This window comes from Falco naumanni, chromosome 1, assembly GCF_017639655.2.
Source record: "Falco naumanni isolate bFalNau1 chromosome 1, bFalNau1.pat, whole genome shotgun sequence".
Classification (NCBI taxonomy): Eukaryota; Metazoa; Chordata; class Aves; order Falconiformes; family Falconidae; genus Falco; species Falco naumanni.
Window position 1 is genome coordinate 69,949,710 of NC_054054.1, and position 15,049 is coordinate 69,964,758.

Here is a 15,049-nt window from a genome sequence, read left to right on the forward strand (position 1 = left end):
CTAGCATATAAGAAGAGGAAATCACCGAGAATAAGAGTTTGATGGATCAGCCTCCCATAAGGGAGCTAGCACATCCTATTATATAAGATGATCAAAGCAAGGAAGATACATTCAGCACTACAAATTATTCCTCCAAGTATGATGAACCTAGAAATCACGGCCTGATTCATATCTAAAATATATCTGCTTTTCCTGGACTATCTCCACTATAACTCATTTTTGGTAGAGAACTTCTAAGAACTTTAAATGATGGGTAAGATAAAAAGAGAAACTAAAACTTTACTTTTAGGTGCAGAGTTAAAAGCTGACTTTGCTCTTTAGTCAAAAAGGCAGAAATTTAGAGAAATTAGAATAATTCTGGATCAACATCAGTGTAAGTGAGATTGGAAAATGTCATGTATACCAAACCTAGCATCAGCATGTCCTTTCCTTCTTCCTTACAGTCACTTCCGTGAAGTTTAGACTGTGCTCCTTTTAAAAATAAATAAATTTTCTGTAATAATCCATTTTGCTGTAGTACTTTTCAGTTTTATTATTACTACTGTTTGTAATGTTCATTTCTTCTTGATTCCTTAATCTGCTCTGGTTAACCTATTTGTTTCACAGGTTTTATGGATATTAAAAGTGATGACCTACTTTTTCTAAAACTTCGAAACACAAACATTCTGCTTTTCATTAAACTCTAAGCAATATAGAAATACAAGTGCAGCAGGAAACTTCTTTGGCCTTGTGAATAAAGCTAGAATGTTTTTTTAAAAAACAGTTCACTGAGCAGCAAAAACAGAGTAGAAATTTACAAAATCATTTGCAGCAAAAAATATTTGCCGTCTGGAAGGCTTGGAGGAGGGCAATTGCAGTTAGCATATTTCTAGAAAATCTTCTATTAGAAAAACAAACAAAATTACTTTCTTCATCACTCATCCTCTTTTTTTGTTTTTGCTATCACAGCTTTTTGGAAGTCACGATGACCTAGAAATCTTCAAGTCAATTTGTAATCAGTCATATTTTCTCAAATTTTTTGGACTGTAATGCAGCTTTCTGAACATTGACCAAGTATGTGATCTTCAGCAGTCAATGAACAATTGGCCAGTCAACTTCAGAGTGTCATTCTGTGGGGTAGCTACAGGAATGGCTCTTCTCGTGCTGAAAAACTCTAATTCTGAATGAGGAAAGAAAAATGCCAAGTATATTGTTCCTACATAAATAGTCATCTTTCAAGATGAATATAGGAAATCAATTTAATAAGAACATTTTGTAAATATATATCATAGTAGAAATAAGATGGTTCAATGGTTTGCAGAAAGAGTGCCAGAGATTGACTGACAGCTTGAAGCCCAAAATTGAAATTCACTGATATGGTCATAGTTGTTCTTCCTTTCATTCCAATTCCAAAGGGAGGAGTAAGATCATACAACAGCAAACAGAAACTAAGTATTAGGGAGAAGAGACAAGGAAAAAAAAAAAAGTTTGACAACATGATAATTGAAAAATAATACTTCTTAAGACATGATTATTTTACGAATGGGTTCCATAAAACTCTATGTAGGCAGATCATATTGTGTTTTGGACAAAGAATTTAAATTATTATTTCTGCTGAGAACCAGATGACTAGCAGATATTTTGGCTTAAGAAACTCTGTAGTTTAGAAATAGAACATTTGTGATAAAATGTCACAAGAATACCATAATACTTATGCATCTGTTTTGATGGTTTTTTTCCAGACAGTCACATAGGCAAATGCACATAAGATGACATAACATTGTCAGCATGTAGGCCACAACAATGGTTTAGGATGCGGAAAACCCAAGTTCAGATCCCCTCTCCACCTGCATCTTAGATAAAAAAACTGGATTCTGAAGCAGACAGGGCACAAATCTCAGATTCCAAAATGTAGAATAGGAGAAAGCAAATGTTTTCCCACATTTGAGACAGTAGTTGAGAATATTTTCTTTTATCCTTTAATTCCAATGCAAAAAGATACATTTCAAGACACAAAATTTGCTATGTTGCAAAAAGGCTCTCTCCTATATTTGCTACACAGCTTGCAGATACAGCTTTTCTGCTAAGTTGTTATATGCATACCACATAAGCAGTTACAAAATTCACTTGAATCTGATCCCACTCTAACACTGGAATTTAAAATTATTTTTGGCCAGAAGTGATAAGAATGTGTAAATCCATACCTTTTTTTACTTTTTTCCTTGTATAACAAAGACAAGAGTTGCAAACTATTTCTATGCTGCCAGAATATGGTCTCATATAAGCATCCCAATTAGATAGTCTTCTAAAATGGATGAGATCACATACATTTTTAGAAATATTCTGTAGATACTATTCTAAAACTGTGAATTGCCTGTAATGTGTTACAAAGAAGAATCCATAAAAATTCTTTTTTTAATGAAGGAAGCAAGTAACATTGAATATTCTCTTGATATGACAGTGACAGAAAGATAATATGTCCTGTTATTAAAAGTCAAGAAGCTTCCTTGTTTTACTTTTCAGGTAACAGTGAAACACGGATTTGTCACCAATGTTCTATGAATAACATGGATAAAGCTACCTGAAAATCTTATTTCCTGATTTCACTCAGCACTGAGTTACCATGATTCCACTCATTCCTCCTTAAGACCTTAAAATATGCATTTTATTATGCATGAATATGTATGTTCATTTTGTTATATATAACATATATTCAGTAACCAGGAGAAAGAAGTGTCACCAATAAAATTCCCCTTAATTTGGATGTTTGGAAGGAAAGAAGTCATTGGAAAGAGTCCTGTGGGAGACAGAGGAAATTGTTTTGCCAGTAGGTGTCTTTTCTATTGACTTCAGTGGACTTGAAAACAGGAATTTCAGGTGGCAACAGCAGCTACCCATTAGTTTCAAGACTGTAGGTTCATAACCTGCAAGAACTAAGAAAACACATTCTTTTCAGCTCTGATTTATGTGACCTTATAATTCTGTGGTTAAATGTAACTTAAAAAAATTATTAAATCAATTAAAAAAAAAGGAATATGCAGAAATCTACAGGAATTCACACATACATGTAAGTTGCTAGTTCATCTCACCTATGACATTAAACAGGCACTTGAGCAGTTGGAGAAAGATGAAAATGCAGAGGTCTCTGGAATTACAATTGCAAATAAATTGTCTCCCACTGGAGAGAATAAAGAATGTACAGTGGTTAGAAAAAAAAATAATTCAGTGAAGATATCACACTAATTTGTGTCAGGGGCTGCAATGAATAATGTGAAGAGGATAAGAATAATAGCAGGAAAGAAGACTAATCACAATAGCCCAAGAAAATGTTTATTATATCATGTCCCATTTCACTTTGCCTTTACCTCCTCTCCAGATGCACTGCTGTCAGGTAGAAGAACCACTTGAATCAATCCACTTAATTTTTTCAAAAATATTGCCAGTATCGCACTTTATATAATGTATTTTCCTCTCAAAGCCCTAGCTGACCAAGAAAGCAAATTATTAAGAATTATTTTTCACAGAACTATGCCCTACAAATTACATTTTGATGCAGGCACCTCATTGTACCAGCTATTCAGCCCCTTCAGCCATGCCTTATCTGCAGCAGCTATAAAACAGAGGGCTAAACTATGCTGGTGACAATGGAAACCAAGGGTGTTTAGCCTTTCAGGAGGATCAGAAGATCAAACTCTCAGTGGCTGAAGAAATCCTACTGGTTCTTTCTTCAAAGAAGAATAAATACTTTGTGAATATTATCTATAATTCAGAATAGTGTTCATTTCTATTTAGTGTTAATTTACTATAACTCATCCCTTAACTCAGACCTGCTAATTTTTCCTTTAAAAGTAGTTTCAGTGAAGCTGCACCTCAGCATCATATTCCAGAAGAAAACTTGTCTCTGATCAGTTCTTTGGCTCTGATTGTCCCCACCCTTCTGGCCCCCTCTAGCTATGATGGGGAACCACATACAATACTCCTGGTTTTGGTCTACTCTGCTGCAACATCCTTACTCACATACTTGTGCGGTGGCCTGATCTCATACTGAGTCATTTTCAGTCAGTGCCAGGAAGAAGACTTTTGCATTTATAAGCAATAATCACAAACCAAGTTTGAACTGAGTTTTCCAGCTGTGTTGTAAGCTACACAAGTATGAAGCAAACAGTTCAAAACCCAGGTAGGCCGACATTGTAATGACAGCAGCACAATGCTAACCGGCAGCCATAATAAATAGGACAGCGTTGAGCATCCAAAAATGGCAAAAAAATGTCTTGCCATAGCTAAAGGTTTGCATGACTGACTAATGAACAAGAGAAATAAAAGTTGAAGGAAAAAAAGAAAAGTTGCTGCTGAAAGGTCATCTCTTCCAGCTGGGGGCTGGAGGAAGGAGGCAGGGAAAGAGGTCATTAGGCTAAGCCTAATCAAGCAAGCAAATCCAAAACCAAAAGCAAACTCAGCAATGCCCTCAGTGATAAATACAAAAGAAAAGAATCACAGAGGACAGGTCTTGTGAAACAGAACTGTCATTAACAATGATGTAGTTAGCACCCATGCTAAATAGATACGCTGTGCAGCCTGCTATTTTACTACAAATCCCTGTTGTTTGTGCACTACAACGTTCTCTGGCTCTCTTTCCCATAGCACGCATTAATTTAGTGGAAGAGTAATTTCAGATGAAAACTTCAAGTACACCAAAAAACCTGTAGAAGATTATATCATACTCTTATATATAGCAAATAGAAAAATGTCTAAATCTACCTTGTAGTCAAGATGCTAAGCCAAAAGTTTAGCTTCCACTCTAGGCCCAGTAGGAAAGGTTTTGCTGGAACTGTGAAAAAACAGCTTCAAGCTATATATCATAAAGAAAGTACTACAATCACAGCTACTTTCCTGATCACACTTTGGATATTTCTTTGACATTTCTGTTTCTGTGAAGCTGGGAAATGCAGAACTGCTAATAGCCGCAAGTTTAACCTCAGCCAACTGTACAAGCACAAACTTGCTATCAGTGGAAGGGCAAAAGAGAACAGCAGATAGCAGATGACCAGAAAGCAGTCACTCTAAAATTAAGAACAGTCTTGCCCAGAGGAAAATGAAATATTCCCACTGGGAATATGCATAAGCTGGAAAGGCCAAAAGTTAACATAAGAATTCATGTACATGTAACAGTTTTAGAACAAAATGCCTCTACAACTATCCTCTTTTTCTACAGAAGATTGAGAAAAAAAACAATGTTTGTCTTTTGTACCACTTCTTTGCATAAGTTTCACCACGGTCAGGCAGGTTTTGCTAATCAGAAATTATTAATAAAAGTGTTTTCACCAAAGTTGCTATTGCACTTATTTGAGAAACTGAATGCCGATGATCTTCAGCTGACAAAACTTCAATCAGTATATGCATAATCAGTACAAATTTTGATGGAGAAACACAGCTGACTTCATTGTCCAAGTGAATTTCCTCTCTAGGCAAGAGCCACTTACTGGCTGCCTAACTTCCTTCCTTAATTAGATGAATAAAATGCTAGCGACACAGGTGCTAGAGGGCAGGTCAACCTATTTCCTTGCTGCAGTCTTTTGGATGCAGGAGGACCTGGTTTTGCATCAATTGATAGTACTAGACTACTTCTCTAGGATTTCAATAAGAAGAAAAGCCGGAACACAGAGAATTTATTCTAGCAAATTTTTACAGTCATCTCCAAAAGGAATTGAAAATGTTCCCCATGGGAGGCTGCTCCAGTTGCCCAGTGTTTGCCCTGTACTTTTCAGTGTTACACCTCGTGAAACAAAACAGCTCCTGATACTCAGCCACCTCTTCTGCCAGGTTTGGGCACCTGCTGCAGCACAGCAGCTAACATCCAGCTTACTGAGCAAGTGACTAATGAAAAATCTAGATTTTCCATTATGCTAATGGTACCCCACAGTTTTTCCTCTCCTCTCCACATGTGTGGAAGAGAGGGGATGATGATGAGCACAGTGTACAAAAAGTTCCCTACAGGAGTGCAATATTTCCTGTTTACTCAGGGTATCCCTGAAGAGGAAGACACGAATCAATACTTCCATTTCTACACTGCAAATCTCACACATTTGTTCACATACTGTGTTGGTGGCCTGTCTGACGGTTCACAAACAGACTACAAAAAGCTTCCCAGTTTTTGTTTAAAGTCTCAAAGACTCAATTTACCTATAGCTTTTCTTGCATAACGAGATGTACTGACTTCTCAAACTGTGACTAGGAATGCATAGAGGAGAACAATTTCCCTTGGGGTTACCTGTAGAGGATTGGAGAAAGACACGTGGGAAGAGTCTGTCCAGAACACCTCATATGCAATGGCAAGCAGTTTTCCAACACAGAGAGCTAGAACAAGCATCATTCCTGTGAGAAAAGAGGAACAAGAAATTAAACTCCTGCACTCAAATTTAAATGCAGCCCCATAGTTTGCAGCATTGCTGCAGAACTACTGCATATTGCACATTTTTCAGGGGAACTCACCACTGAGACAGAACTTACACATGTGACCAGAATGTGACTCCATGAACAATACAGCGCAAGTAGTTCAACACAGATCCTCTATGTTTCTGTACAGGAGAAGTTACCACAGGTGCTATACAGTATGTTGTTCCTGTATGTTTTCACTCTGCTGCATGCTCAGAAGTACCATGTGTAAGAAATAAGGCCCTTGTTTCTCTGCTGAAGCTGAGGAGAAGGAGTAACAGAGCTGGGTGGAAGCAACAGAAGCATGTGGGACATAAGGACGTGGGCAGCTGATGTGGAAATGTGAAAAACACATCGGCATAGCAAAAGGTTACAGTCTGGAGTCCCTACTTTGGACATAAAGGTGGAATGGTATAGGGCACAGGTCTGGGTTTGTGCTTTCTGGCTCAGAGCCATATGAAAATCTTGAGTGAAGCTTCCAGGTCAAGAGTTCAGTGTCCAAGTTTCTGCTATAACTAGTCAGTCCTCACTCATTCGAACCACCATGTGAATTTTTTCAACACTCAAAACTCATAGAGATTTTCTTTACCACAGTTAATTAAACTTCTTACTTGGATTTTGCCTGATTTAGATAATTTTTTACAAGTCAGACTTCTTTGCCCAGGTATGGGATTCTCTCAGTCTATCCCAGTGACCTATTTTGGACAACATGATACAAGAAGCCCTAGCTACTAACCCTCTGGCCAGCACCTCAGTGATTTTACCAGGACAGTGCACCTGAATTATTCAACTACTTATTCTTCACTGCCTTCCCAAAGTCCCCTCTATATGTGCCCAAAAGGCAGAGAAATATATCCCACAGTTTGCTGGTGAGCTAACTTAAAGAGTGGTTCAGCTTGCTCAGCACTACTATAGTCTTTGCTTCTTACTATGGGATCTCTTGAGAACACGGCACATAGCCTGTAGGGGAAATGCTGTGGGAACAACTATTCCCTTCTTCAGACTTGCCTCCAGGGAGAGGATGAAAGATGATGCAGACAAAAGATTTAGGACTTGAAATGGAACCGTGGGATTAACTCCAGTGGTTTTCCTGTGGTGAGGACCTGCAGCACATGGGTAGGCTCTAAACATGCTGTAGCAAAGGGTGGTTTCCAGCAGAGCTTCTAAGCCTGGGGTGGGCTGCTGTTTGAGATCATGTTAGCTGCTAAGAGCTGAGAAGCATATAGAAATGGCCACAATTGCAGTCATTCAAATTAAAACTGCAGTGAAGACCTGACAAAGTACAGACACTACTTCCACTGGGTAAATACAGCAGGGAGGAAGTGGCACATAGAAATATATGAATTTTGTATGAATATTTTGTTTAAAAAATGTAGAATGTGTCGTTGCTGATAGGGGTATTGAATAACTCCCACTGCTGTGATACAGTTGAAATCTGTGCTGATGACAAGTAGTAGCTCTAAACCATTGAAGAATGGAGCAGATCAGCACTAAAACATATTTTCTCCCTAATGATTGCAGCCTATTGAATAACAGAAGTTTGTCGGTTCAAGTCCCTTGCAATCAACCCTTGCATAAAGCATGCATCCCCAATGCCAGCTGTTCTTAACATATTAACAAGAAAACTGATTTCTTGGATGCAAAAATATCAGGTGTCAAATTTCCTCATTTACCCTTTTCTACCAGTATAGAAATCACTGCATATAAAAATATTGTTTGCTCAAAATAATAATAGTACTAAGTGTGGAGTAAATGCAAATAAGTAAAAAGAACTAAAGAAATATTTTTTTCAAAGACACAAAGAAAACAAACCCCTACCACTTTACCCATATTTAAGGTCATCTGTATGTAGGGCTGCATAGGGTTTTCACAAAAATCAGTGTCTGCTGGACATGTAAATGGCTTTATAAGCACAGAAGTTACTGCTGTAAGAAAAAGATAGTCACATTTTAGTTTTGTAAGTGTTTCTTTTTTTAAAATTACATATTACAGGTTGAAAAGTGAAATTAGAGAGCAACAGGATGTATTTATTTATCTGAAAGAGGTTGCTATTACAAATCTGTAGTTAACAGAAAGGTTAAAAGGAAATCATGTACCAAATGAAAAGACAGCAGCAAAAAAACAGATCTAAACTCATCTGGAAACAGCATTAAATAAAAGCAGTCTCAGTCCTGGAATGTTCAACCAAACCAGCTAATGAGCCCTGCAAAGACAGGGCAAGCAGACTATTTAAAAAGGAAGCACAATAATGAAACTTAAGGCAATATGAAACAAATCTCTCAACATAAATGAGACAAGAATTCGTTTTCCCCGTGGCACTCTCCGCAGCTGCTGAAAGTGCCTGCTGCTAGCAATGAATGAAATAAAAGTGGAGGAGGGGGAACAGAGAGAAAGAGGTGTTACCTTACCAGCCCTCGGAGCTCATCACTCCACTCCCTTCATGACGCTGGGAACTCACAAGCCTATAAAATGTGCCTTAGCTCCCAGTCCCCTTCTTCAGCAAAATCAAAAGCAAGAGGTGTCTGTACAGAGGAGGAATAGGATGCTGTTCTACCCAGAGGTAGCTCTCCTGACTCGGCTGGTACAGCATTTCTAACAGCTTGAACAGCGTAGCCAAAGCTTTTCTGACAGACCTCTCCTTCCCAGTACCTGCTGTGCTGCCTCACTTCCTTTTCTCTTTCTTTCCTTTTCCTATCTGTTGGTGGGGATTTTGGAGGGTTGGGAGAGGGAGGTGGGAGAGGACATAATTCCTGGAAAAGAGGAGAGGAACATCCAAGATGACTTCTGTCCCCAGAGCCAACTGGAATGTGAGCATGAGCAGCAGGTGGAACGTGAGCCTTGCTGCAGCGGGTGATCCCTGGGGACAGGCACTAGGAGCACCAGCTGGAAATACTTCTCCTCCTACAGCATCCTCAGCAGCCAACTTCTCCAATCAGTTTGTGCAGCCCTCTTGGCGCATTTTCCTGTGGTCTCTGGCTTATGGTGGTGTGGTGGCAGTGGCTGTTTTTGGAAATCTCATTGTCATCTGGATTATCCTGGCTCACAAGCGCATGAGGACAGTGACCAATTACTTCCTGGTGAACCTGGCCTTCTCTGATGCCTCCATGGCTGCTTTCAATACTCTCATCAACTTCATCTATGCGCTGCACAGCGAGTGGTACTTCGGGGAGGCTTATTGCCGCTTCCACAACTTCTTCCCAATCACAGCTGTCTTCGCCAGCATCTACTCCATGACAGCAATAGCTGTGGACAGGTGAGAAAAGAGAGGAAAAGTTTAGGGGTGAGAAATTGAGATCTTATTCTCTGCTGTAATAAAAATACAGAGATAACAATCGTTAAGTGATGAGAGGCAGAGCCCTCAGTAGTTCATTGATTGTGGTGTTCTGTACTTCTTTAAGGACTCTTCCTAACACACTGGTTTTCTCCCTGTCTTTGGTCTTTCTCCTTCAGCCTTTCACTGCTTTTACACATGCTTTCTTTTACAACAAACACTTCCTCTCTCTGACTTCAGGTGCTCTCTGTGCTCCATCTTTTAATACTAACTCTGTAACAGCAGCCATTGCTCAGGGTTTTGCTTCTGCACATGTGAAAACAGTATCTGTTCCAAAGGCAATGTCATCTAATTCATACTGATAAGGAGTTTTAGAGATTGTGTGTGAAGGGAGAGGATTTCAAATTTCCCTCCTCTTTGTATTTCTGCAGCTGGCAGAGGCATTTGCCTCCTCCTTGGAAATCACTTCAGACTGTTTTTAATAGCTCTTATCACAAACAGCTCTGAGCTGCTTGATTCCTCCTCATTTTAACTAATGAGACTACTTACATTGCCATCTGTGCATATCCAGAGGTCTGGTAAGAACATGGTTGATTTTTTTCTGATTACTTGCAGCAAAGCAAGCCTTTGTGACTGTGAAAGAAAACAGGGCAGGGAAAAACTTTACATTTGTGCTCTTGAAAAGAATGGAAGGATTACTCTGCTACTACTACCACTACTACAGGACAGCTGTAGTCTCCATAAAGGGGAGAAGTAGTTGTCAGATTTCCAACAGAGATGCTTTGATGGACCATCTTTCTCAGAAGGTGCTGTAAAGTCTCCCTTAGGAAATGTTCCTTTCTTTATGATCACTTACACATTTGCTGTACTGGAGAGATAACTTACCTCAAGCTTTAGAAATCCAATAAATCCTTGAATTTTCATACAGAAAAACAGATCGCTTTGTATTTCAGATCTTTTATTTCTATTAGCAATGTGTTGACATTACTCACAAAACTCCTTCCTACGTACTCAAACCATGATATGCATCTTGCCTGAATTGACTTGGCAGAACTGCAGCACTTTCTGGTGACAGTAGTTAAGATTTTATAAGGTTCAATCCATCTTCTGACACTTATTTCTCATTTCTAGGTGCAAAGACTGGGAAACATGTTGTACCTTTTGTTTGTGCTGTGGACAAGTTCATAATAATGCTTTTCTGTTTGCTCTAGTAATTGCAAATTTTAGGTGGCATTCTTAGCCAGATGCATTTCTGTTCTGTAAAGCTAAAAATGAAAGAGAAAATTAGATTCTTAGCCACTCTTCTATGTCTCTGCTTGAGGGATGGGTGAAGACAGGAGGAAATCAGTACACTTTCCTCCTGCCAGTGATGTATCTTGCTCCCAGCTGTTACTTCCCAATAACAATGGAGGAGGTAGTGCAAAGCCAGTGATGCTATCTTTAATCAGCCAAAGATTTCTTCCATTGTCAGTTTGGGTTTAGCTTAATATTCTCATCTAGCTTGAGGATCTCAGAAAGTGGAAAGGTTTTTAGTAACAAGTAACCATTATGCGTGATGGAGCCCTGCTTTCCTGGAGATGGCTGCACACCTGCCTGGCAATGGGAAGTGGTGAATCAATTCCTTGTTTTACTTTGCTTATTTGTGCAGCTTTTGCTTTACCTATTATGATGCTGAGGATTTAACTGTTACTGCTGCAGCTGATCATGTCATTAGCTGAGCAGCTACTAGGATGCTCAGAATAAGTTTTTTGGGTTTTTTTCTGACAAAAATATCAACAGAGACATTGCACTTACTACCCTGAAAGTTCCTAAAAATTTATGCTAGGAAAAGGAAATGAAGGTGAATAGCAATTTGGGAATTCCAAGGGTGCATTTCCAGAGTAAGTAAAGAATAGCTCTGCTCCACCATGTCTGAAGTGCATAGTCAGACACAAAAATATTGCAAAAGTTTTCCTTGTTTTAGCAATGTGAGATGCTGGTGCTCAGAAGTGAGTAATTTACTACTGTTATTCACTCTGGTCTATTTCTTGTTTGAAAATCCCCTGGAGAAATCACGATGTTCACCCCACCACATCTCCCAAGCTTACCTGCCCTCAAAGAGCAATCAAAATATTCCTTTGGGTAGAGCACAGTGAACAATGCCGCAGCTGTGTTTAGGTGAGCAATCTGTAGTACCAAGGAGCATCATGTATTGCTTTTCCTTTTAGACTAAATCACACCTAATGCATTCAGTAGCTTTAAGCATTTCCTGGCTACATGTGCAGAACAATTCTGCAGAGTCAGGAGGAAAACTGAGGGTCAAAGTGAATGCCAAGAAATGTCCCTGGATGTACAGGCTGCCCTATTGCAGGGCACACATCTGCTGGACGGACATTTTTTAAAATGTTGATTCCCATTTACCTTCTGTGAAAGTTCAGTCAATGCTTCAGATACGACACTCTGCTTTAGTTTGACCCAGTAATCTCACCCTTACATCCTTAATTCATGTTTAAAAATTAAAAAAAAAAAAAAAGCTTGAACTGGGATAAAGCTACTTAGGGAACTGAAATGATGGGACCATATCAGATATTTTCCAGTAGAAATTGTTAACGTTCCAAAATACAGAAAGGTCATGAATTGCAATTCACTAAAAAGTACACTGTTGTATGCTCCATTGATTGTTTTAGAACATCCAAATGCTCACAAAGGGTGAATGACTCACTGGGATTCTAGACACCACTGAGCAGAGGTCAGGGGCAGTACATGTTTCTTTCCACATCTGATTCTGTAGGCCACATTGTCTAAGTTGTATCCACTGTGAAATTACTGGACTGACATTTCTGTGGAGTAGGCAGTCCCTGCAGCGGGATAAGTGTGCTGCATCTGAAGCTGAGAATGAAAGTATACAAGACCGCTGTATGACCTGGTCACTGATCATAGATTGAACTTTATGTGGGTTTATTCACTCTTCTGGTGGTCTTTTTGCCTTGCCTTCTGCTTCTTTTCCAACAGGCTGTTCGCAGTCTACTGCAGAGATGCCGCAGGTAGCTTTAACCAAGCCAGCCCAAGCATCAGAAGCTGCAAAGATTTTACACTGTACTGCTTCACAGCAATTTATTCATGCATTCTTCCGTAGCTCATGCTGCACAGTACCACAGTTACATTTCTTCTAGTGCAATAGTTCCTTTAGTTACCTTATGGGGATAAACTTTTTTAATAGCCTAAGATAAACTGAATTGAGGTTAGTTCTTGAGCCAATATGCCTGTACCACTGGCCAGTGCATGATCCTAAAGGGTCATGTGTCTTAACTCATCTGTGATTACCGGTGGTGGTACAATTCTTGGACATACTGAAGACAGACACTTGGGCAGAATTTAGGCCATCTGGCCCTGCCCGCTGTCCCTTCCTACTAGTTCTTAGCATGCAAAAGAGGTCATTCATGTACACTGGCAATTAATTTCCAGTCCCAAGATTGCCTCATACAACCAGTTCTGCTTGTAGACCTAGAAATTCTCTGCAGATACCTGATGGTTAAAGTGGAAGTCTGGAGATGTAGCAATATAGCACAAAATAAAATACCTTCAGTAAAGCACTTAATGTATTTTTTCCATTTTTTCCTGTTATTAGTACATCTACAGGATGACTTTCTCAGTTATTGTTCTCTCAGCAATTTCATAATGATTTCCTCATTGCAACAAGTTTAACTTTTCGTGAAAGCAACTGCTCTGGAATTAAACAAGGTATTCTAACAGTGACAGTGAGTGATTGCTGAGACTATTCACATCTTACTATTTCTTCTCTCCCTAGTATGCAAGCAAGCTTTTGGTCTTTGAAAAGCTATTACATACATATTAAATTTCTTTATATGCAAAAGTGATTTAAAAGAATTACCTATATATGCCAATATTTAATACCAATGTAAATAAAATTGCATTTATGATAAACCAGTGTTCTGCATTACTGCAAAACAGCCTACAAGGTTTACTGCTGCTCAACATACATCAATATAATAGCATCAAAAAGACCTACATAACTTTTTTTTAATAAATTATTAGGAAAGAGAAAAATGATGGATTTTACCTAATCCTTTCTAAAGATCAAATTCTGCCAAATGTTACGCATCTAACTTAGCCCTATACTCTGCAAAAATCCCAGTCCATTTTTCAGTTCAGATGCCTACAGAGTCAAAGGTATTGCAATAGAAGAATGACAAAATAAAGTCCAATGTTAAAGAGAATTCCACTTTCATGTACTTTTTTTTTAACCACAAAACTTTCCCCACACGTGTTGATGTAAACTCTGGAGCTGTCATAATTGCTGTCTCAGTGAGCTGTCAATAATGAAAGCACAATATTTAACTCCCAATCTGGAGATTATCAAATTAAATCACCATTTTTAAAACTGAAAACTTGATCATGTCCCAAAATCTCCTTAAGATTTCAATAATAATAATGCCACTTTTCCCCTCTTTTTTTGGTCCTTCTGATAGAATGAAATACCCACTTTTTGACCTACAAGTAGATAGAGAACTTTAGTCTATATTTGTCTAGTCCAACAGAGCTGTTATGAAACTTCCTGTTTGTATTTATTCCATAGAACTGTGCCTGTGACTTTATTTTTAGAAGGAAGAACGCTATTAAAATCAGAGCTAACAGACAGGTATATTAGCACTCTTACCTCTGGTACCATAGACATCATCACGTTGTTGACATGGATAACATATTGACATCAGGATGGATGTTTTTAAAAATTTGATTGAAAATTCAAATAATCAAACGATTTGCAGCAGCAGCATCCAAGAGCTGCAGGCCCAGGTTTCTCTTTCCTGACACCACTACACTCACTTTGGGAACAACAGACTCAAAATCAAATTCACCTTCACTAATAATAGATAAATATAGAATCTCCATGTTTCAGAATATGATTGGAGCTTGTTATTAGCAGTATCTGTTTCATTTTGGTTGCCCTTCTCATTTCTTTCCAGTAAGCTTCCTCAAGTTTTTAAAATTTTAAATGAAACACTACCATAGCAGCTTTTTTTTGCTTTTATTTTTTCTGCAGAGATGTTAAAACCAGCCACACTCTAGATACTGTTTGAAGAATAATGACATTTAAGCCTGACCATAGGCACTGTTCAGGACCAACTCAAGAGCTCCTTGTATACTTTGGGCTTCTCCTTGTAGATGCTCTATAGAGCAGTCATTAATGTTGACCAAGAACATATTTTATGGCTAAGAAGCTACCGATATCTTCTATTATTATTGCATTACCTGCTATCACAGCCTTTCTGATTTCTTTTCGTATGTCACTATGATTACTACGAATTAGCTGAGTGCATAATCCTGAAGTTTATTTTTTCAGAGTCACGCAGAGTTTCAAAGTTTCAA

The 15,049-nt window shown here is 38.5% G+C and overlaps 1 protein-coding gene across 1 annotated transcript in view; it reads left to right on the forward strand.

Annotated features, from left to right (window-relative positions):
• Window positions 1-8,929: 8,929 nt before the first annotated feature.
• TACR3 (tachykinin receptor 3) overlaps window positions 8,930-15,049 on the forward strand; it is a 41,047-nt gene continuing 34,927 nt past the window's right edge. The window contains exon 1 of the mRNA XM_040582392.1: window positions 8,930-9,664. Within this exon, the coding sequence (XP_040438326.1) occupies window positions 9,189-9,664 (476 nt within the window). The 5' untranslated portion in view covers window positions 8,930-9,188. The remainder of the gene's footprint in view (window positions 9,665-15,049) is intronic.